Raw genomic sequence first — 22,834 nt, 5'->3', positions numbered from 1 at the left:
CCAAGGAATCCTGAGAAAGAGGGGTGAAAAGAGAGCCATCACTCTCACACCTCCACCTGCCAGTGACAAATTTATCAAGCCCCAGCCCAGCTTTTCAGGAGAAAGAAAAAAGGGCCTACATTGAAAGACACTGAGGAATCCCCACAGTGGGGGAAGCTGTACCCCAACTATGATCCCACCCAGGCAGACAGAGACATGCTACACCACTCACTAAAGCTAGCACGCACACACACCCCAGCCTCTGAGCTAACCTAGGCCTAAACAGGTCTCCCAGAGCGCCATGACAGCCCCAAATGGCTGGGGATAGTACTCCTTCTGGAGTCACCTCTTGTGGGAACCAGTATCTTCCCTTCTCCGCCGGACAAGGAATGATTCAGATACCCATCAAGAGAAATGCTTTCGCCAGAAGTGACTCAGGTGGCCCAGCTCTAAGTAGTAGGGCATATTTCCCTATTTTTATTAAAAAGCATCCATCAGATTAAAAAGCATCCTATGGCGCTGGGAGACAGGCCTAAGTGTCCAGGACTGCAGGGTCTGGAAAGCCATCTTCTACCTGTTGAACGTAGTGTCCCTGCACAGAGCCCATGTTAACTGCTGATCCAGAGGCCTTCCCACTGGGGCTAGCAGAGCTAGGCCTGAAAAAACCAAAGGCAGGGTTGAGAATACACACGTGTCACCACAGAGATGGAGTCAAAGCCTAGCAGCACACAGAGGCAGATTGAGCCAGGGAGGGCCCTCTGGTCAGAGGCCCTAGCAGACAGAAAGCAGAGAACTGAGACAGTTGAGAACACAGGACGGGGAGAAGGGTGGTCACCAGTGTCCTTCGGCACTTCCAGGAGACACACCCAGGAGAGGAAACGCAGCCCTTGCTGTGAACAGGCAGACGGTGGCCATCCTCAGGCTGCGGAGCGTCTGGACTACTGTAATGCAGTGCCCAGATAAAGGCTTGCAACCAGCACCAAGGAACTACAACGGGAGTGTTCTTATTGGCTCCCCGTTGGGGAAGGGGATGAATCCACAACTGCTTTTAGTCCCCGAACCCCTTAGATGTTTGAAGAAGAAAAGTAGGCAGATGTCAGTGGGTGTCTTGAGTGTGCAGCTGTGAGGTGCTGGGACCCACCACCCTGCTGAAAGGCACCCTGTGGACAGCATACCCCTGCAATTTCTGACCAAGGGCTTCTTTTTTGCAAGGCATGAACATCTCAGTTGCCCCATTTCTCAAAACCTTGGGAAACTATACAAGTCTCAGCAATCTCTCTGGCCACCACGATGCCTGTGACATGACACCCAACAGCCCCTCCACCTCTAAAGAGATAGTTCCTAGGACCTCAGATACCCCACTACGAATACTCAAATCCCCCAGACAGTTAACATGGTGTTTACATGTGTCCTAGCCATATTCTCCAGTAAGCTCTCATTTGGTAATAGGCCTCATGAGTTCGAGTTAGCATATGCTCGATACTGACCCACAACATGCAGCTCCTCCTATATACTTGAAAGCTCCTTCTAGACTGCATACCAACACTATGTAGATAGTAGTACACTATATTGCTTAGCAATGAGGACAAGAACCATTTTTGGTCCCTTCCCCTCCCAAATATTTCCAACCTGCAGATAGAGAGCCAACAGTTTCTCCCGAGGATGAAGCTGCTTCCTTACTATACCCAGAGTACTGCAGTCACACTGGGCAGGCAGAACTATGGCATGGGCTCCTTTCTGAAGCTTCCTTCCCCCTCCCTCCATGCACACTGTGCTGGGCTGTCCTCCACACAGCTCTGCTAAATGGGCCTGCTGCCAGGTAATGGCAGCAAAACAAAATGCATGCATGCACAAACAAAAAGAAGCCGCAACAGCAAGAACATAGAATAAGAGGAACTGGGGGGTGTCCATCAACCCCCCTTTTGTGGAGGGGACACAACGGAAGTAAGTTCCGGTCCAACACAGCTAAGTGTCAGGTCAAACAGTCACAGTGGAGGCAGGACTCTGCCTGCAGACTGTGTTGAACTGCAGGTGTGTCTGTCCCATTCCATGTGTAAACACAAGGCATCAGGCTGCACACACCATCAGGCCCAGGGCTAGAGCTCCTGCACAACCCAGATACCTCTAAATCAGGCCAAGGAGAACATGGGTGGTTACTAAGGAAAACAGTGGGCACCAGTCTGTGGTATGGGAAGAAAGGCCACCCACACCCAGCACTAAAAAGTTCTGAGAGGGGGGGGCTGGAGAGATGGCTCAGTGGTTAAGAGCATTGCCTGCTCTTCCAAAGGTCCTGAGTTCATTTCCCAGCAACCACATGGTGGCTTGCAACCATCTGTAATGAGGTCTGGTGCCCTCTTCTGGCCTGCAGGCATACACACAGACAGAACATTGTATACATAATAAATAAATAAATAAATATTAAAAAAAAAAAGTTCTGAGAGGGGTCAGAGGGTAAGCTTGGATACGAGACCTTGGGGCTGAGGCTGACACCCCAGAAAGCCCTCTCATGCCTCTGAACATCTTACTCTGCAGATCAAACCTGGCTTCCCTAGGCCTCCCTTTGCCACAGTCAACTAAAGCACAGCACGCTACAGCTGCAGTGATGCCAGGGTATGCGAGGGGCCATGCTGCAGCGCTGTCGCCATTCTCCTCGGACACAAGGGCTCTTGGGAGCGACTTATCCAAGACCTAGCAGTGGGCCCCACCCCCAGGGTTCATCTTTACCTGTAGGCTTGCGGGGATGGTGCGGAGCCTCCGGAAGGAACATTCTGTTTACTGTCGGCAAAGTGGAAGCCTTTCAGCTCCATCTGAGCGGACTAGAGTAGTCAAGAAGCAACATGGTCACTCTGCAGGCAGAGACAGCCTAGCCCACAGTGGTCCCAACCCCAACCAGGCTCAAGGGACAGCTGTCTCCTAGTGCTTATTGTTGCTTTCTCTGTGGCCCATTACCTAGATACCAGCTACATCAGAGCTCCAGTGGCCTGATAAGAAGTGCAGACTCCTGTGTTTATTCAAGAGTCTGGGCCCTGCATCTGTGGTGGCTCCAAGTGGCTCCTCTCCATTGGCTGAGGCAGTGGCTGCACACTGTTCACATGCCAGAACCTGTCTAGTTTACACACACGCAAGGAGCCTATGGCATCTGGGACTCTGCAGACTTTGCAGTGTAGACACATGAGGTTGGGAGCCTGCACTCTCTGTAATCAGCTTTGCTCTAGGAGTCTCATTTGAACAAAGCCCCCATTCTGGAACCACCTTTACCTCTCTGCTGGTGTTCAGGACCGGTGGTTGGGAGCCAGGTGGAGGAATCCTTCGGGGGGCCCCAACAGAGAGACTCTGTCCTGGAGGCAGCTGAATGGACTGTGGCAGGATCAGTGGCTGCTGCCCGGAGCCATACCGAGGCAGTGGCATAGTGAGCTGTTGGGTCACAGGACAGTCAAGGGGCAGAATGGCCCTGGGGAGGAAGCTAAAGCATGCAGGTGGGAGTGTGCGCAGCACTCCTGGGTGCTTGAGGAACCTGTAGGGGGCTGTGTGGTCTTGGGGAAGCCACAGGTTTAACCTGCAGACTCGAGCAGTGACAATGACAGAACACCATACATGACACATGTATCACTGGTCACAAGGTCAGATGGCACTTGGAGTGCAGGCTAGCAGGGGAAGACAGCAGAGAGCTCCCCCAAGGGAAGCTGCTCAGAAAGTCTCTCCTTATGTCTCTTTGTGTGGCCCAAAGATGTGAGGCACACTCTTCTGCACCAATAGTGGCAGAAAACAAGACAAAGCTGGAGCCTCAGAGACCCTTCTGGAGCATACCAGACAGCAGCTCCCACAGGGCCCAAGCGATCACGAAAAAGATGGTGTGTGTGTGTGTGTGTGTGTGTGTGTGTTAAGAACTGGGAGGAGGGCTGGGCCACTTAGGTCTCTCAGTCTCTGTCCTCTTCATCTCCCTGCTTTGAGTCCACAGTGGAGGGTCAGAAGGATCTATTGGAACTGCATCACTGAGACTTGTGGTGGCACCAGGACCTCAGAGCAGAGTCCAGCAGGGACAGATAAAGTCAAGCAAGAGATGCCTGGGCTGCTATACTCACTGCAGTCTATTGGGGACCACGGGCAAAAGGGGCAAAGAGTTAAGTCCCCGTAGAGACAGCATGGCATGGGTAGTGAGGACGCGTGTGTCACAAACACTGAGTCTTTCCTACAGGCAGAGGCAGCAGGAGCACCTGAAGGACCAGCAGAGGCAATGATAGGAGGATAGGGGATAATGGAGACTGATGAGCAGAATGAGAGGGACCCAGCATGCTGGAGCTGCCGGTAGAAGACACAGGGTTGCAGAAATGAATCTGGAATGGGCAGTGCTTGGATGATGACCAGGAAGGAGAGCAAAGACAGGAATGAAGGTGACATGCACAATCGGACAGCAGCAGGGAGAGGAGAAGGAGAGGGCGTGAGGAGAAAGGTGAGCTAGGGATAACAGTGTGAAGAAGGTACCTTGAAGAGTGGGGGCGACTGGGTGATGCTATAATGGGTGGCTGGGGTGCAGTCCAAAGAGGACCCTCAATTAGAGCCTATATCTACACTGATAGGAAAGAGAAGGGTACTAGCCAGGGTGGCCTGCAGGATGAGGGGGGCTTCCTAGGAATAGGATGCTACTGTGGGCCAGAAGCACACAGGCAGGGAGGTGTGACCATGGGCTTCTGTGGACCATCACTGCTTGTTTTTATGGTGATGGGAAGCAAGGCAATGGGGAGGGGGCAACATGGGAGAAGCAACAAGAAGTGGGCTGTTCGGATGTAGGGTTGCTGGCAGATAGAAGGAGCGCATGGCTCTGAGGGTCTACACCCTGGGGAAAAAACAAGCCATGCCACAGGGTTGAGAGGAGAGCTCGTTCCAGTAGTGTGGGGTTGGACCACTGGGAGCTATTAGTCAGAAAGGTAGAGCTGGTGACTATGTATGACCAACACTGTGGGCATGGTCAAGGGCATCGAAATGGAGTCAACAGGGTCAACCAGGAGCCCACAAGAAGGAAGGGCTCAATGACAGATTGGCCAGTGGAAAGCTCCAACATGCGGAGGGCTCTAACATGTGGAGCTCAGGCTCAGGCAGAGACTGAAAGAAGGGAGGAACAAAGTCACCCGCCCCACTTCCATTTCCACAGCCTCCATCTGGGGGCTGCAAACGTCTCTCCAACAGAGCTCTGAGGAAAGTTAGGTCAGTAGAACATAGAGGTGTGGGGACAACGAGAAGAGCTCTGCAGCAGAGAGATTCACATGACAACACGGGGGCAGCTGAGAGAGTCGAGGAAGGCAGGGGCTTGAGAGAAAAGCAAACTGACCTGTGGAAGCTGGGAATCCAACATCTGGGAGGTACCCAAGCCGGTAGCCTGGCCGAGCTGGCCCTCATAGACCAGTGCCTGGTTTCCACTCATGGGCTGGTAGGGTGAGCCGGACTGTGGCTTCACCATCTCCAAGGGCTGTATGCCAGGAAACGCAGAGTACGGGGGTTTCAAGGCCGTGCCCCCAGAGAGGATCATAGTGCTGGGTGGTGACAGGCTGGGATGCATGTACACCTGAGACCTGCAAAAGCCAGGTGGACGTTAGCTGTCGTCAACACTGGGGAGCACAGTGGCCGAGGGCTTGCGCACAGATCCGACTTCCCCAGGAAACTATTCAGAGGGCCTGGACGAGCCCAACACTGCTGACTGGGGACCATGAACACACCCAAGCTGTGGCAGCAGAAGACGCAATGACGCCCAAAGCTGAGGCCATCATGCATACTTAGTGGGAGTGGGGTGTGGGGGTAGGAGGATGGGCACAGGAAGAACATTACCCGGCAGAGGAGCACAGGCAAGCGCAGCAGGGAAGCTCACAGTCTCTCTCACCTGAAAGGCTGCAGTGAGCTGAAGATCTCCTGGGACTGGGAGACAGGGAGCCCACCCCTCAGCCCAAGCTGCGCCTGGGCCTGCAGAGATGTATGGAGGGAGAGCGGGATCTGCTGGGCAGTGGCAGCCTGCAAAGAGGAACCAGGTGATGGCTGCATTGAGCCCAACACGCCCCCCCCATCTCCACCTGCTCCTGGCCTGTCAGCAAGGGTGAGTCCCAACACATCTGATCTGGCTTCCCATAGTCAAAGATCAGCAGCAAGACAAGGCACAGTGGAGCCCTAACACTGGGGCAGTGCACGGCAGAAATGAATCTAGCCAGGCATACACATCAATGGGGCGGATACTTGCAAGGTGAGTGTGGTGTCTCACACTTGTAACAACAGTCTGTGGGTGTCTGAGGCTAGAAAACCTCTCTAAGCTCCAGGTCAGCTAGGGCTAAATAGTGGGTTATAGGTCAGCCTGATCACAGAGTAAGATTCAAAATTCATAGGGGCTAGAAAGATGGCTCAGTGGTTAAAAGCACTTGTTCTTGCTGAGGACCTGGGTTCAGTTTTCAGCAGCCACATGACTGCTAACAACTGTCTGTAAATCCAGTTTGGAGGATCTGATGCTGCCTTCTGGCCTCTGTTCGCAGTATATGCACATAGACAAATGTGCAAGCAAAACACCCATATCAAAAACTGAAAATAACCCTTTAAAGAATAAAAGGGAGCACTGAGATTCATTAGTTGGATCAAAATCTTGGAAAACTAAGCACGACATGTCTTGAGAGCTGTGACAGGCCCCATCCTCTGGATGAAGACTCGCAGTAGGAAGGAATGCTGCCGTGGTGTGTAGGAGGCCAGTATCAGTCTTTGGAGGAGGTTCCAAAACAGACTGGCCTTCAGCACAGACAGAATGTCAATCTTGTGCATAGTCAACACCCTGCCTGTTCCTAAAACTCTCTCTTTATAATGCATCTGTGCCCAGAGACCCAGACTTTTCAGGCCCCCTATAGCCAATGTGCCCCCACTGTAGCTGACCCCAGCTAAAAGAAGCAAGTAACAGTATCTGGGGTGTTTACTCCATGCCTCTTTCTCTCTCAGAGATTCTTTCTACAAACACTTTCTGGGTGCTATGGTCTGCCAGTGCTGGGGATCACAGGAGGCAGGGGGCAAGATCACCAGCAAAGAAATGCCGAGACCAAGGCCACACTGCCTCTGACCTCTGGCCACTTGGCTTCCCACCCTCACCTGCTGGTAACTCTGCTGCTGAGGTATCGTTTGAGGAACCAGCCGGGGCTGACTTGCAAACACGTGGCCGTCCAGGTACAGAGGTGGGAGGTGGTTGCCTGGGAGGAAACAGAAGGTAGACAATGAAGAAAAGGATCAAGTCTCCTCACTGCACACGACCACGTTCCCCAGGGGACTCAGTGGGGCTGAGGACATGTGTGAGCAGAGGCTGTGTGATTCTCTGCTGTAACACACTGTAACCCAGGCAGTGCAGGAGCAGAGTTCCTAACCACTTAACCACTCACCATCGGGGCTGGGCCTTTGGGAGGGCTATTTACTATGGAAGAGAGCTGCTCGGGTCTCTCAGTCTCTGTCCTCTTCATCTCCCTGCTTTGAGTCCACAGTGGAGGGTCAGAAGGATCTATTGGAACTGCATCACTGAGACCTTAGCAGCTGGGCCCTCAAAATCCCCAGTAACAAGCATAATGACAGTAAAAGAAGCAGAACAGCTACCAGCAATGGGGGACCCCAGTTTAAGCCCTTGAGTCATGGTGCAGTCACCCCGTGGCACAGGGTCACCAGCCTGCTTTATAGGAGAGGTGACATTAACCAGGGTCTGACTGAAAGCCGTATCTCTGCTCACTCCTCTCTGGCCACTCCCTGCCTGTGGTAGAGCAATCCTTCCTCCCACAACAGAGCAGGTGGGAAGCTGTAACCCTGACTACAATCAAGCATCACTCTGTGAGAGCAGAGCTGATAATCCAGCTTCTCTCCATAGCGAATGGAGAAGGCTCCCGAGCCTGGCTCAGGGGATGTGATACCTGGCATCGAAGCAGAAGGCGCTACAGAAGCCACAGGCATGGGTGGCATGGACACTCCACCAAAGGAGCTGTAGCTGACTCCGTTGGAGGCGCCCACAGAGGAAGGAGGCTGGATGCCCGAGCCTGCACCTCCTGGAGAGCTCTGCTCCGGCAAACTGGGGGAGTTTTCCCAAGCCTTGCGTGCAGACTCCATCTTTGGAAGCAAGAGGAGGGGAGGGAAGCAAATTACTACTGGGGACAAAGGGGACAGTAGCAATCTAAGCCAGGGGCGCAGAAGGGTTCCCTCTGTACCTCGTCACAAGTTGAGGCACTGGTGAGGACCCTAGACCAGTTTAGGCCTGACTTTACCTTCAATGTGAGGTCTGCCGTGGGGAAAGACATGGGGGACAGGCCGATGGCTCTCTGGATGTGGTGATCACGCCGAAGGATGGGGATACTCTGCGTCAGTCCTGCCTGAAGAGGAGAGCAAGGAAGCCATGGGCATAGGCAGGGCTCAGAGACACAGAGTAACTGCTCAGCTGAACACACCGCCATGACCAGACTACCTAGAGCAGGCTGCGTAGTTCAGTGTCACCTCCACACCCACATTCCCCCACCACCACCACGCTGCCAAGTACCTGGTTTGGCAGAAACCTAACATCTGGCTTGGGAGATGGCCAGGTCCAGAGAGCAAAAGTGGTGACTGTCACTCAGCTCTCTGGGTCCTCCTAACACAGGCTGGAAATGCAGTCACTGGACCAACCATAGAATGCTGGGCTTATTAGCCAACTGTAACAATTCACTCGGGATTCCCAAAGTCAGGAGACCTGGCTAACACAGTCTTTCAAACACACTGAACCTCAACTGTTTTCTTTCAATGCCTGGCAGTGTTCTCCAACCCTCTAGGGAATGCTGCCTGGGTGTCCTCCCTCATCCAGCAGGTCTACAGAGGACAGATCAACGAATGCAGAAGCTGACCGTTTCTCCAAGCAGTTCACAAGGTTGAAGCTCCCTCTCTTGAGCAAAAGTGGGGGAGAGCAGCCTCTAGGAGGTAACCTTGCTTAACCACTGTTACTCGCTGGCCATGAAAGGCCAATCTGAGGACGGGCGCGTGTGGCTCAGTGTTAGAGTGCTTGTCTGGGCTCTCTCCCTATGGAGAGCAGTCTGCACCATAGTTGGCCCAACGGGAGACTGGAGGAGCTACAGGAAGCCAGATAGCCCAGACCCTAAGAGGACTGATACCAGCTCCAGCCAAAGGCCCCCAAACCTAGCAACAGTCCCACCATGGAGCGGCCAGCATGGGTGTGGGCAGAGCTGGAGGAGGACGTGCTGACTTACATTACTAGCCAAGACATCCTGAAGCTTGGCAACTGGATTCCCTACAGGACCAGAAGCAGAACCAGGGGGCAGGCTGAAATCAGAGTCCTGGAAGAGAAGGGTACATAGTGTCTAAGCCCCGCCCAGCTCACCTGTCACTGGGCCCACACCAATGAGGCTGTCCACTATGTAACACTCACCAGAGTTACAAGAGGGGTGACCACCACACAAGAAAGGAAGGCACCTGACTTGTCTCTGCCTACCCTGGTCATCTACAAAGCAATCCTGTAATACCTGCCTATCCCTGACTCTGTGCCAATACTCTTCCCAAAAGAATGCTCAGCTTCTGTCTTTTTTTCCCCTCTAGGAGACAATCCTATTTGTCCACCTAAGCACAAAAAACAAAGAAAAGAGTGAAAGTGAAGCTCACTTTTGGGCTGACTCCAAACTCAATGGGTGGTACAGGCAGCACGGAGTCCACATGAACCTCCACCCCGTTAACAGGCGGGACGACGGCCCCTTGCAGCCGCTCGGCCCCCTCAGAGCCCTTTCTGTTTTTCAGGGAGCGCTCATTGCCGATGGGTCCTGGTCTGTGCTCCTTGCTCTGTCCAGACCCCTGCTCTGAGTCCTGGTTGAGAAAACAGAGAGGCTGAGACACACAGGCTTCCAGATGCCCTTGGCATCAACCTTCCGCCCAGGCCCTGGCCCCACTAGGGGACTTTCGGGTTACCTTGTGCTCAGACTGCTTCTGAGCTTGGTCCTTGTGGCCGTCGGCCTTGGATTCTGTCAAGCCAGGCCCACTCATCTCCTCTGGCTTGAGTGTACCTTACGGGGAACTGCGCTGTGAGGAGGTCGCGGAGGATTCCCGAGACTCAGCACTCAAGTCAACACCACTATCTCCCTGGCTGCTCTTAAAAGCCTGCTGTGCAGAGCACAAACTGGGTTAGAGCCCTGGCCCCAAACTGCAAAGCGCAAGCATCCGGGAGGCAAGCCTGTGTGCACGCAGCACTGGCGCTCCTCCCCGACCACTAACACCCACCACTCCAGTCCCGACCTGGTGACAGTGGCTGCCCATGGCCCCCGCCCAGCTTAATGAAAGCGTCAATGCCACTCAAGCTCGTGACCATAGACACTGCATGGGCTGAGACCAGGCTCCCAAACGGGTTTCACTCAAAGTATACAGGTGCCAGCTAAGACCACCTCAAAGGTGGCTTTCAATCCAGATGTCTCTTCCTTGTCTCTCTGCTCACGCAGGCAACACACAGAAACCAGAGACCAAGGCTAACGAGGATGACAAGCTAGGGACCACAGCAGGGCACTGTAGCAGAAGGGCACGTGGGTGGTGGTGGCACTCACCTCTGAGGTGCCAGGCTCAGTGCTGCTGAAGGCAGTAACAGCTTTTCTCCACGAGTCGCTGGCTGCGCCCTGCACAGGGAGGGCTGCCAAGGAGAGGAGACAGAGTCAGGCAGTCTGGAAGACACAGGCTTATGAGTTCCCTTCCACTGGCGTGGACACCACTGAAACAACAAGCTATGGACCCACGGCCCAGGTGCTCTGCATTCCTCGTGACTGAACCTGATCCAGGCACTGCCGAGAGTTTCTCACAACAACCTTCACATGTAAACAAACACAGACATGAAAAACCCAAACCTGCTCAAAATCTAATCCATTTTACACTTTTTTTTTTTTTTTTTTTTTTTTTTTTTTTTTTTTTTTTTTTTTTCCGGGATGTGGGGGAGCTCCATGGAGAAGGAAAGCTGTTTTTAGACAGGGTCTCAATAGGTCTGGCTGGAACTCGCAGACCTGCCTGTCTTTGCCTCCCGAGTGCTGAGACTAAAGGTGTGCACCCCACACCCGTGCACTCCCTGGTCCTTCCTCCCTTCACCTCTCCACTGCCCCCATGCAGACACCACCCTGCAGCAGAGCTGCGAGTCAGCAGCTTCTCTAAGCCTCTGAAAGGTCCAAGCAGTTAACCCACAGACCTTTCCCAGAATCCAACCACAGCCAGAGCTAGAGCCTAGAAGATGTCTATGCCCCCCGAAGCCACACACACAGGGGCCTGGTCTGGACAACAGCACTGCAGAGCCCTTGACTTCTCTGAAGACGAGTGCTCTTCGGTCCGCTGCATGCTGCCGTGCCCATCTGGCTGCTGGTAGTTCTAGGAACTTACTGCATATGCACACTGGCATTCCACTGGTGCCATGCTAAGTAAGGACCCCTTCACTGAGCCACACCTCTACCCACTGTTCTGTCTTTACTGGGTCGAACACCATGTGGCATTGTTTTGCTAAATACTATAAACAAAGTTTTCACCAGCAATATGAAGATGAGTGAAACTATGAAAAACCAGACTTGCAGGAACTTAAGTCAGCATTTGTCCTGGCCTGGCGTCGGCTACTGTTCTGCAGAGTGGGCTCTCCTAGCTCCTCTGCAAGCCACAGAAAACCTTCCAGTCAACTACAATCTTCCAGTTCACAGCAGGCCCCACTCGAAGTTGGACTTCAAGAACAACTTGATCACCTGAAATGGCTTTGCATTTTAAACGGCAAGTTCAGAAGCACAGCTTCGAGCGGGACATTATAAACAAACAAAACTACTTTAAGGAAAGCACACTTACTTTAGTCTGAACTTTGCCCTTTTCCTCCTGTTGGAGAAGGGCATTCCCTAACCCCTCCTTGCCATCTGCCATCCTTCCTCTAGTTAAGGCTTGCCACTGGCTCTCCTAGTCTACCGTACTGGCACCAGGGATGTCAACCGCTCGCGACTTCTGCAGCAGCTGCCTCGGCGCCTCAGTCCAGGTGAGGCTCAACCTCCAGCTCTGCCGGGACCACTCATGCTCCAGGCTCGAAGGCGTGACTCTCAGAAACGAGCCTCACCTTTTCTGAGCCGGGCACCCACCTCACCTTGGCTGCCGCTCTCCCAGATCTCAGTGCCCAGGCTGCTGCCAGGCACGGCCACATCACCTTGCTCCAGACACAGGCTGTTCTGCTTTTTGGCAAACCGAGGAGGAATACGTGAAGAAAGGCCTCGACCTTTGACAGGGACCTAGGAAAAAAAAAGAGGCTAATGCAGTCTAGCCTAAGACATGAGAGATGACTAATTCTCCTGGGAAAAGTGTCTTGGCTCACAACACCACTTGGACTAGCTTGTGATGCCTGACGCTTGTCTTCAAAACCTCAGACAGGCCCAGGAGCAGGCTCAAGAAAGAAGTACTAAGTCTCAAGCACTTTGGCACAGGGTTCTGGGCCCCTGAGACTTATAGGAACAGGAGTCACCAAGCCCGGCTGAGACATTAAGGAAAAGATGAAGAAAAGTGGTGCTGAGACCCAAGGTCACATTTTGGTTGTTAGACCCTGACAGGTCAGCCTCTTTGTGACTCCATAGCCTGCTGTCTGTCTGAGGACAGCAGTGGCATGGTCGGAGACAATGCGTGCCTGACTCTCTCCCTTCCTCTTCCACCCAGGCTGTCCTCTGGTCCATGGCTCTCACCTGAGCAGCCTGTTCCTTCTTTCTTCTCTCCTCTTCCAGCAGGCGGCGCTGCTTCTTAGTTAGGACTTCAATGAAGCCTTCGCCCACCATGGGGCCCACTTCACTCTCCTCCCCAGGGCTGGACCCACAGTTGTCAATGATGGCATCTGAACCAAGTCACAAGAAAGAACAGGCGAGTCATGCTCCAGGCGCCTGGAACCCAGCACTGCCTGGCTCACAAGTCCACTTATCAAAGAGCAGTCTCACTGGTGCCTGTGAAGCCTGGACAGGGTGCCCCCACCCCTCTCTTGCCTAACTGCCTGAGACATCACAAGCACAACCCAGAGGTGCTCAGGCACCATGACGGAGAAAACTCACAGACCCAGTTCTGTCTGTTTGCCAGCCATGCGGCCTTGAATACACCACGGGTTCAGCAAGGCAAGAAGCATCTTAAGACAGGGGTCCTCCAAGTTCCAGAGCCCAGCCCCAACTCACTTCCATAGCCCAGGTCAAACTGCTTCCGGGCCTCTTCCTGCTGCTCACCAGCCCTCTGGGCAGCTAAGGCGGCCTCCTTCTCTGCTTTCTTACTGGTGGCTTCAGGACTGTCGGAGCTGGCATGATTGGTCCGCTCCAAGGCATAAGACGAGTGGTTGCCACCAAGGCCTCCGGGCAAGGCCTCTTCTGGAGACCTGCAAAGGAAGGGGGAGCGCATGAGTTCACCATCACTCAAAGGCTAGGAAAGAAGGATGAGAAAAAACTTCCAATGCACAAGGCCCACACACAGACACAGCAGCTATCTAGCTCCAGTTCCTTCTGCTGAGCCGTCAAGGGTCAGGAGGGCCTACCAACAGTACATGCTACGTGCCGGTTCAGTTCTGTGGGCCAGGGTTCCACCTCAACAGGGGAAGGTGGCTGTCAGCACCCCCCTCCCAGCTTTCCAACCCCACCCCCTCCACTGCATGCTGCCTGCAGGAGACTGCAGTGGGGAGAAGGGGCTGGGTAGGTGCACCCAGGACATGGCCACCAGCCTTTCTGCACAGGCTTTCTTCGCTGAAGGGCTCCTGAGCACATTCATGATGCCTTGTGGGGGCTGGAGTGTGGTTGCTTGAAAGAACAGACACTTTCTCGGGTAAACTTTCTCAGGGTATGTACACCCTGGCTGTGAACCCTGAATTATGAGGACAGGAGGGGTGAAACCCCTGCTCATTCCCTGGAACCTCAATCCGAGGTACTGACTGGGCAGCAAGCTCATCTTCAAGCAAGCCTGGGGCAATGGGCCAATACCTAACAGACTACTATTCTACCCAAAAGCTTCCAGTTCGAGAACCAGGTTCATCATGGGCTGCAAGCAGCCTGCTCCCCTCTACTCCTGGTGGCTCCAGACCTGCCCAGGCAGCAAGAGGGAAGCAGGACCACTAAGGCTAAGAGCTAGCTCCACATGGTCAAAAAGCGAGCGATGTCTCCTGCCAGCTCCAAGAAGGAACAAGCAGGCAGACTGGGCAGGGCTCTCCGGGCACCACACAGGCAACAGTCATCGCTGTAGGGATGAGAATACATTCGGAGGCTGGACTGTGGGGGACAGGGTATGGGGGCACTTTGGGTTTAGTTGATCAAGCCACAACGACATCAACAATGACACACCATGGAGAAGCGGACAAGCAATGCAGGAGCAAATGATGGAGACGCTCACACACAGCGGCCAGGGCCGCCAGGCTTGGCAGGGTGTGCATGCATGGACTTGGTGCTGCTGCAAACAGGACAACGACAAAGGACCGCGATGGTGCTGGTGTGTTACCTTTTGACTTTCAGAGGCGTCCCACTCTGCTGGCTCTCGCAGCGGGGGGAAGTCTCACCCCCACCTGGCCTAACAGGCTTCTCCCCAAACCCTCCCGGCTCCAGCTTGCGGCTCTGTCTGTCAGCCAGGGGCCTCTGGCTGGAGAAGCTCCGCTTGGCCAGCTCCTTCTTCTCACCCAAACTGGCCCCTGACAGGCCACCATCCCCTTGTGCTTCAGGCTCAGCCACAAGGCCTTCTCGCCGCTCCCTGCGCTCGCTGAAGTCACTGCTCTCAGAGGCAGTCTCCCACTCTTCGTTGGCGTGATCAGAAGAGTTCTGGTAGGAAAGCTCTGGGGACCTGTGACCTCCAGGACCACTCTTTTCCCCAGGACAGAGTTTGGACCGGCCTGACCATTGACTTGTCAGCAGGTGGGACTCTTCCTCAGGTCCCCACAGGCCCAGGGACTCCCGCTCTTGACGGAGGCGCCGGAAGCGAGGGGGCTTGTCTTGGCGTGGTGGCCGCCTCCGACGGAAGGGCCTGTTCTCTGCATTTTCAGAATCTGCCCCGTGGTCATCTTGGAAAAAGGACCTCTTGTCCTCCATGCGGCTGTCCTCAAAGACCCTGCTGCCAAATGTGTCAGAGTGTCTGTAGGAGTCTGGGATGTAATCTCTGTCAGTGGTTCGCCGTGGGCCACATTCCTGCCAGGAACTGCCTGGGCTCCTGCTCTGCCAGTGGGGAGGCTCTTTGGAGACAAAGGTTCGGCGGCCATAGCTGCAGTTGCTTAGGCGAGGTGGGAGGGCTCTCCCACAGGTACGAGGTCCCCGGCTGCGGGTGTCTAGGCCACCCTGGTCCTCTGTGTAAGTCCTGTTGGAGCGCCAAGAGTCCTTCTTCAGGGGACCCTCGTCCCTTTCAAGGAGCATGCCATCATGGCCAGGCTCCAAGCCCCGCTGACGCCGCCTCTTGGGTAGCTCCTCATACTCGGAGCCCTCGCTGTGGGTCTCACTGGCGATGCGGCGCCTGGGCTTGGCTCTGGGGCAGTCTTCTGGCAGGGGGAAGTCACGAAGGCCCCTGCCCCGGCTACTGCGCTGGCCACCACTGTACACGCTACGAGACCCAAGGACACCTGTGCCACACAGACCACTTGTGTTGCTGCCCGCAGGCCGGCCACCTCGGAAGGTGAACTCCCTGAAGCCACGGCCTCGGCCGCGGGCCTGGCCCCGGCCCCCAAAAGCCTGCTCCTCGTCAATGAAGATCCAGTTGTTTCTCTTGGTTGGGGGGACTTCGCTGGCCTCCCTCGAAGGCCTGCTTTCCCAGGTCTTATCAACCTTTGCATCTTCATCTGGCTTGCTGGCCTCATGAGCAAACCCAGCCCGGGCAGCAGCCTTGTCCTCCAGGGCAGAAGAGGAGACATTGGCCAGGGCAGGGCTATTCTCCTCATCCTCGTCCTCTTCTGCCCTGCACACAGGCTCTTGGTCTATGGCCAGCTGGGAGCTCTCCTCTCCCAGGCCCTGCCTGACCCTTTCCAGTGCCTTCTCCTTTTCTTCTACCTTCAGGGCCTTGAGGACGGGTTTCTTGATGGGTCCCGACCTCCGGGTCCTGCCCGGCTGCTCTTGGTGCTGGCTCCGGGGCTCGGGTGTCCACTCGGGCTCTGGGTTTGGCTGTTTCTTGGGGCTCCCTTCCTTCTCCCAAGAGGAAGCATGGAAGGATGGCTCCTCCCGAGGTGCCTCTAGCTCGACACTGTTGGCTGTGTCTGCAGCCTTTGGCTGGTGGCCAACATCCCAACTGCCATACTCTGGCTTTTTCTCGGCTGGGACAAAGTCGGGCTCCAATGGGGAACACCTGAGGTTTGGGGTACGCCCCCCTGGAGCACCCACCTCCTGAACATTTTCCTGGGGTGGAAATAAAAGCTCCTGGCCTATTCTTTGAGAAGAGATACAGCTGTCAAAGTCTGCTTGGGCCTTCTTGTCAAAAGCACTCAAGTACTCGTCCCCTCTCTCCTCAAAGAGACCGCGCTGGGCACTTATGGCCCCTGCCCTTCCGGGAGAGGCAGAGTAAGACCTTTCACTCCTGAAAAGGAACCAGAAAAATCAGTCAATGTGATTGGAGCTTGGTTCCTGGTTTCCATGCTGAACAGGGCTTAGTTTTGCTTTTGTTTTGTTTTAAAGAAAAAAAAAAGTTTTTTTTTTTTTTAAAAAGAAAGGAAAACACAAGCAAACATTTGCTCTAGCTTAAGACACGTTGCTCGGTGGCCCCTGGAGTCCGTGAGCGTGGAGATGGCAGTGGCAGCTCAGGTAGACCACCCTGGAGACAGAGAGGAGCTGGCAATCCCCTGGAGCAATGAACAAGCTGGAGCCTGGGAGTCTGTGAGCCTGGGCCTAGGGGGGGCAGGGCTAGCTCCTGCATTCACACAGGAGGAGCCAGTCCAGACCCCACTGAGCCCGCCCTACTGCCCCTTTACCCAGTGCCCACGGTTCGACGACCACAGGGTTCTTCCTGAGCATCAGCCTGGCCATCAGAAAGAGCCACTCACACCAAGCATTCAAGCACACTGCACTCCTCTCCACCCACCCCAGGCAGTGTCTTCCTAGGGCCCTCCATGGGGACTGCAGAGTCTTCCTTTAGCCGCAGAGCAGCAGGAGGAGCCAGCTCACCTGACGTGCATGTCCATGGCCAAAGTGTCGGCAGGCTTCGGGTGGGCCAGTGAGTAGCCTTTGCTCTGCAGTGCCATGTAGCCCTCTGGGCTCCACACAGGAGCTGGGTCGATGGCGGTCACTTTTCTCTCTTGGAGTGAGGGCACACAGTTTTGATCTTCAGAGCGACAGCCAGTCCCACTGAGGGACTCTTGGGGCATCATGGGCTTCATCAGTCCTGAAGAAGGCAAAGGGTCAAGCTCTCTCCTCTGACAGAGTGTCTGGCAGCGACCTCCAAGCAAAGCAGAGGCAGCTGTCGCAGCACCGCGTGGACATGGCAGCTACGCCTTCAGCATTCAAGTCCTCACTCTCTGACAGGACCCTACAGCACACAGGCACACCATATGACCTGCTTATGGCCCGTGGGAGCCAATTTTGGCTCCGGGAAGAAGAATCCATTTGAGTAGGGCGGTGGTGGCGCACGCCTTTAATCCCAGCAATTGAAAAAGAAGGTCAGGCGCATCTTTGTGAGTTCGAGGCTAGCCTGGTCTACAGAGTGAGTGCCAGGACAGCCACAGCCTGGGCTCTTACACAGAGAAACCCTGTTTTGAAAAACCTAAAAGAAATCTATTTGAGGGGCTGGAGAGATGGCTCATCGGTTAAGAGCATTGCCTGCTCTTCCAAAGGTCCTGAGTTCAATTCCCAGCAACCACATGGTGGCTCACAACCATCTGTAATGGGGTCTGGTGCCCTCTTCTGGCCTGCAGGCAGACACACAAACAGAATATTGCATACATAATAAATAAATATTAAAAAAAAAAGGAAAGAAATCTATTTGAAAGGTAATGAACAAACGGAAGCCGGATGTCATACTGTCGGGGCTGGTTAGTGAACCTACAACACTGGGGAGCTATGCAGGCAGGAGATGAGCCATACCCCAGCCAGCTCACAAAGACCACCCAGCCAGCGCTCGGGTGATTCCGACCCTCCCAGAAGATTTAGACATAGACTTGGCTTCACGTCCTCCTAGCCCTATGGGAAGATGGACGCGGACACTCTACATTTGTCATTTGAGAATTCTGGCTGTTGAGGGAGAGTGTGGAGCGAGTGGCCCAGATGAACTAGGACACAGGTAACATGATGATGCCAGTGGCTATGAGACGCTTCCCCAGCCTCTCCACTCTGCAGGCCCATCCTCGGCACACTCCGAGGACCTCCACTGCCTCTGAAAGACTGCACATACGAAAGCACAGGGGATTCCCACCCGGATGTCCATCTTAGTCCAGTCCAGGGAAGGATAAAAACCACCAGCCTTGGGAATTCAGAAGACAACTGCATTCTTACTTGCTTTATTAGGGTTTTGAAGGGGGCTTTACTCAAATTTCTGCCTCCCAGAATGATGCAGAGATCTCTCAAATAAACCAAAACTGGTTGTTAATGGCTCTGAGAGGAATCCAATAAAGGTCCAGAATTTAAACCTTACCAGGTCTTGAAATTGAACTTAAAATCCAAAATGGCCAGAACGTGTATGTAATACACCATAACTAGATACTTTGTAGAACAACCTCGAACACTAAAAAATTATATTTAAATGACTGAAAGCATAAGCTATTAAAAATTTGCTGGACATGATGGTAAACGCCCGTAACTACAGCACTTAGGAGGCAGAGGCAGATCTCTGTGCGCCTGAGGCTATACTATCCTACATAGTTCAGGTCAAGCATGGCCGAATAGAGACCCCATCTTTAAAATAAGAGCTGGTGAAATGGTTGCAGGTGCTTGCTGACAAGCCCAACAACCTGAGTTCAATCCCTGCAACCCTACGTGCTGTGTGCATGCCACTCCCCAAACAAGTAAGTAAATGCTAAAAAGGAAGCAGAGGAAGAAGAAAAATTAAAACAATGATTTGGGATGCACATCCTGTTTCCAAAATATTTAGAGCTGGGGGGTGGAGAGGTGACTCAGTGGTTAAGAGGACTGGCTGCTCTTCCAGAGGACCCGGTTCAATTCCGAGCCCCCACATGGTAGCTCACGCCTGTAACATACACAGTCATTAAAATTTAAAAAGGTAGATTAGACATAGGGGAAGAGCTGCAGACAGTTCTGAAGTTGGCTTCCTAGATGGTAACCTCCTTCCTATTCGTTCATTTTCATGCTCACATTCCTTCTCTCTCCTCTGTCTCTCCGGCAGGGAGCAAACCCAGCCTTCTCCAACGCTGGTACCTTCATGTGAAAAGTAAAATACAGGAAGGATCATCTGCAGTCCTAGCACGAGGACGGCACAAAACCCACAGTTTTGGAACAACACAGAGGGTGGAGAGATGAACACTTCAACAACACAACAAGACCAAAGACAACAGGAAGATCTAAGAAACAAAAGAGAGTAGCAGAGGAGATACATTTTGTCATTTTTGCATGTATGTATGTTTGTATGCATGCATATATATACATGGATGCTTGCCTGGTACCCAAAGAGGCTCAGAAGAGGCACTGGATCCTCTGGAACTGGAGTTAAGGCAGTTATGAGCTGTCATGTGCATGTTGGGAACTGAAGGAGTAGCCAATGCTCTTAACTTCTGGTCCATCTCTCCAGCCCACAGACAGCATATACAAGGGTAGCAATTGAGACAAGGGTCTCCCCATGAAGTTCTGTCTGTCCTGGATCTCACTCTGTAAACTAGGTTGGCTTCAAAGACAGAAACATGCCTGCACGTGCCCCCAGGTGCTGGGATTAAAGGTATATACTATCACTACCAATTTTCCAACAATCCTACAGACCATCAGAGTGAGCGTTCTCAGCCACAGAGGAAAAGACTTCCAGAGGTCACGGCAAAAGTCAAGAACAAAAGGTGTGAAATAGTGAAGAAACCTATAATAATTACTTCCAGACAAAGTAGCAAAGACAAGAAACGCGACCAAGTATCTGGTGCTACACACTCACAGAAAGAAGGGGGTGATTCCTTTCCATGTGCTGCCAGATACACGTAGCAAAAACTGCCGGTTAGCTGGGTAAGGAGGTCCCAGCTGGTAATTTCAGCACACAGGAAGCTGACCGGAGCGAGAGGACTTCCATGAATGTGAGGCCAGCCTGAGCTACAAGTGAGAGACTAAGTCTCAAGAACAAGGAAAACAGCGGGTGTGGTGGTGCGTCAGTGGGTGCCTTTAATCCTAGCACTGAGAGGCAGAGACGGGTTGATCTCTTGTGAGTTGGAGGCCAGCCTGATCTACAGAGCACATTCAAAGACTAGAGGGTTACAAAGTGAGAAAATAAAAGACACAACAAAAAACAAACAAGTACAAGTACTAGTGGCTTATAAGGATTTTACAAATCCACAACCACACTGGGATATTTCTCTCTCTCTCTCTCTCTCTCTCTCTGCTAGAAATGAACTCAGGTCCTCCTGAATACTGAAATAATGAGCTTTACCCCTACGTTAAACTTCAAACCCTGAGTCAAACAATTATAACACCCATCAGTAACCAATCAGAGTTTAAAACACTAATGATATGGGTATTTGTACAAGACAGCTAGCAAGTGCAATTTCATGGACTACTTCGATATGGCCAGACAGAGATTGAGACCAGTCCAGCCTGGCCAGTGAGGTAAACAGCTGGCCGCTGAGAAGGTCATGCAACACAGAAATAGAAACACCATAAAGTTCCTATTCTAAGTGAGGAACAATGAACAAATGGGTACCCAACAGTATTACAGAGAATGGTACAGGAAGACCAAGAGTTGCTGAAACCTCCAATCCGGTTAATAGAGAAAATCCAAAAGCAAAATGCGAAGAGGGGCTGGGCACAGATTTGAGTGCAATTCGGGCAACTAACAACATACAAGTGTTTAACTCATGCCAACAATTGTGCTTGTTTGAAGACAGAGTCTCAATACATAGCCCAGGCTGGTCTGAAACTCGGTACCTTCCTGACTCCTCAGTATCTCAAGTGCTGAAATTACAGGACCATCCACATTCAGGTACCAATAACTTTTTGACAGGTACAAAATTGTGTCTTTAACTTTGTAAAACTGAAGAACAACCAAATGACCCAACACAGGCCAGGCTGGATTCGGTGTGTCTACCTCTCCTGGTGCCTTCCCCTCACGTGCCGGTCACCTGTGCCCTGTGCTCACCTGAAGGATGCAGAGCTGAGGGGTAGAAGTCCACAGGTGTCCGCGTGGGTGTGATGCGTGGGTCCATGTAGGAAGGCATCATCATCCAGCGTGGGTCGAAGCCCAGCATCTGTGGGTGGTGTGGGTAGAAGGTGCGCTGGGGGTGGGAAGGCGGGGGGTACACTGGCTGCCAGTGCTGCATCTTGTATAGCTGCTCCTAGGGAGAAGACACGCAGTGAACAGGGGTGGGGCACACACAGGCACTCATGGGACAGCCTCCAGCCCTCCATGAGGGGCACAGAGAGGCCCCTAACAAGCCGGGTGGTAGGGGTACACGCTTAGTCCCAGCATTCAGGAGGCATAGACAGGCAGATCTCTGAGTTCAAGCTGAGGCCAGCATGGTCTACAGAACTACTCAGAGAAGCCCTGCTGGGGCAGAAGGTCAAAATGAAGACTGTCCCAGGCTGAGGTCCCTCTGAACTGGATGGTGTTGGTGTCGGTACTAGGACCGTGCATTTGTGCACCCCCAGACTAGGGTTATAGTTTGAATGACTACTTCACAGACCAGACCCAATCCCTGACCAGGGACATGGCCATTTCTTCTTTCTGCAGCCACCATTGCACATCACATGTTGTGGCTCCAAGCTCCAGCCCGACCTCACATACTCCTTCACAACACACCCCACTCTCTGCTTCACAGTCCTGCGGGCCCTTGGACTAGGACGCCCCTCTCTAACCTTCCAGCACAGGCACATTGCCGCTGGAAAGCAGCCGCCAGCCCTGACCAGGCCTATCCTGCACTCCCACGACTCCTGCTCCTTTTGCGGCTCTCATGGTAGGTGGCTGGTTCAGGGCTGGCTGTCTCCCTAACTAGACCGTAAGAGGCGGAGTATGTTTAGCTTGCATGGAACTGTGATCTAAGGTATCTGAAGAGATAAACACAACCATCCGAGACCCTCACGCCACCCAAACACCTCTCATGCTGCCATCTCCATGAGCTCTGTGCTGTGGTATAATCCTTCTGTACACTGAAAATGTACCGCTCTCACTGTCGGTAAATGACTGGTCCATAGCTAGGCATGATTTTCAGGACAGAAACAATGCTGGGAAGAGCGGGGTCTGACTGAGGAGTCTTGAGCCAGACCGAAAGAAGCAACATGGAAGTTCATAAATAGACTAGAAAAATGAGTCTTGGGGCAGCAGACAGATGAACAGAAACGGGTTAACTTACATTGTAAGAGCTAGCTAAACAAGCCTAAGTTATCGGCTGAGCTTTCTCAATTAATAAGAAGCCTCCATGTGTTTATTGGGAAGCTGGCAAGCAGGACAGAAAAGTCCACCTACATATGGAGCCCAACATCCAGGGAAGTATATCCACATAAGGTCTGAAAAAGCCTAAAAAAAAAAAAAGTTTACTTCTCCAAGGCACGTCTATTTAAAAACAGTTTTAAATAAAAACATTATACAGCCAACAGCTGGGCTGCCAAGTTAATACCCCTATTACCAGTTTCCAAAAGGCACAGCTCACACATCAAAAGGAACAATTTTCCTTTGTATGCTGAGTGCTGAAAATTGACCTGAGATCTCATTCATGCTGGGCAAGTTCTATCCGAGACACAGCCCAGACTCAGTGATTACTACTCTCCAAGGAACTCAGCTGCCATGACTC

At 52.9% G+C, this 22,834-nt stretch overlaps 1 protein-coding gene and 2 non-coding genes across 3 annotated transcripts in view; all 3 read right to left on the bottom strand.

Moving 5' to 3' along the window:
* The window catches only part of Prrc2b (proline rich coiled-coil 2B), an 82,259-nt gene that overhangs the window by 4,432 nt on the left and 54,993 nt on the right, over positions 1 to 22,834 (bottom strand). Inside the window, 18 exon segments of the mRNA XM_050155360.1 lie at positions 554 to 635; positions 2,704 to 2,795; positions 3,238 to 3,393; positions 5,306 to 5,546; positions 5,852 to 5,979; positions 7,087 to 7,184; positions 7,887 to 8,079; positions 8,235 to 8,339; positions 9,204 to 9,290; positions 9,613 to 9,810; positions 9,913 to 10,104; positions 10,539 to 10,621; positions 12,086 to 12,227; positions 12,672 to 12,817; positions 13,146 to 13,339; positions 14,446 to 16,491; positions 17,076 to 17,292; positions 21,187 to 21,382. Coding sequence (XP_050011317.1) covers positions 554 to 635; positions 2,704 to 2,795; positions 3,238 to 3,393; positions 5,306 to 5,546; positions 5,852 to 5,979; positions 7,087 to 7,184; positions 7,887 to 8,079; positions 8,235 to 8,339; positions 9,204 to 9,290; positions 9,613 to 9,810; positions 9,913 to 10,104; positions 10,539 to 10,621; positions 12,086 to 12,227; positions 12,672 to 12,817; positions 13,146 to 13,339; positions 14,446 to 16,491; positions 17,076 to 17,292; positions 21,187 to 21,382 — 4,596 coding nt within the window.
* LOC126509491 (small nucleolar RNA SNORD62) lies at positions 3,893 to 3,977 on the bottom strand. Its single transcript, XR_007594166.1, has one exon. It is a non-coding gene; the product is annotated as a small nucleolar RNA SNORD62 (small nucleolar RNA).
* Positions 7,425 to 7,509, bottom strand: LOC126509490 (small nucleolar RNA SNORD62). The gene has a single exon (XR_007594165.1). It is a non-coding gene; the product is annotated as a small nucleolar RNA SNORD62 (small nucleolar RNA).

Source organism: Alexandromys fortis, unplaced genomic scaffold, assembly GCF_014885135.2.
Source record: "Alexandromys fortis isolate MF-2015 unplaced genomic scaffold, M_Fortis_MF-2015_v1.1 scaffold_72, whole genome shotgun sequence".
Classification (NCBI taxonomy): Eukaryota; Metazoa; Chordata; class Mammalia; order Rodentia; family Cricetidae; genus Alexandromys; species Alexandromys fortis.
Note: the sequence above shows the minus strand (reverse complement) of the source record. Positions and strands in the feature narration are given on the sequence as shown.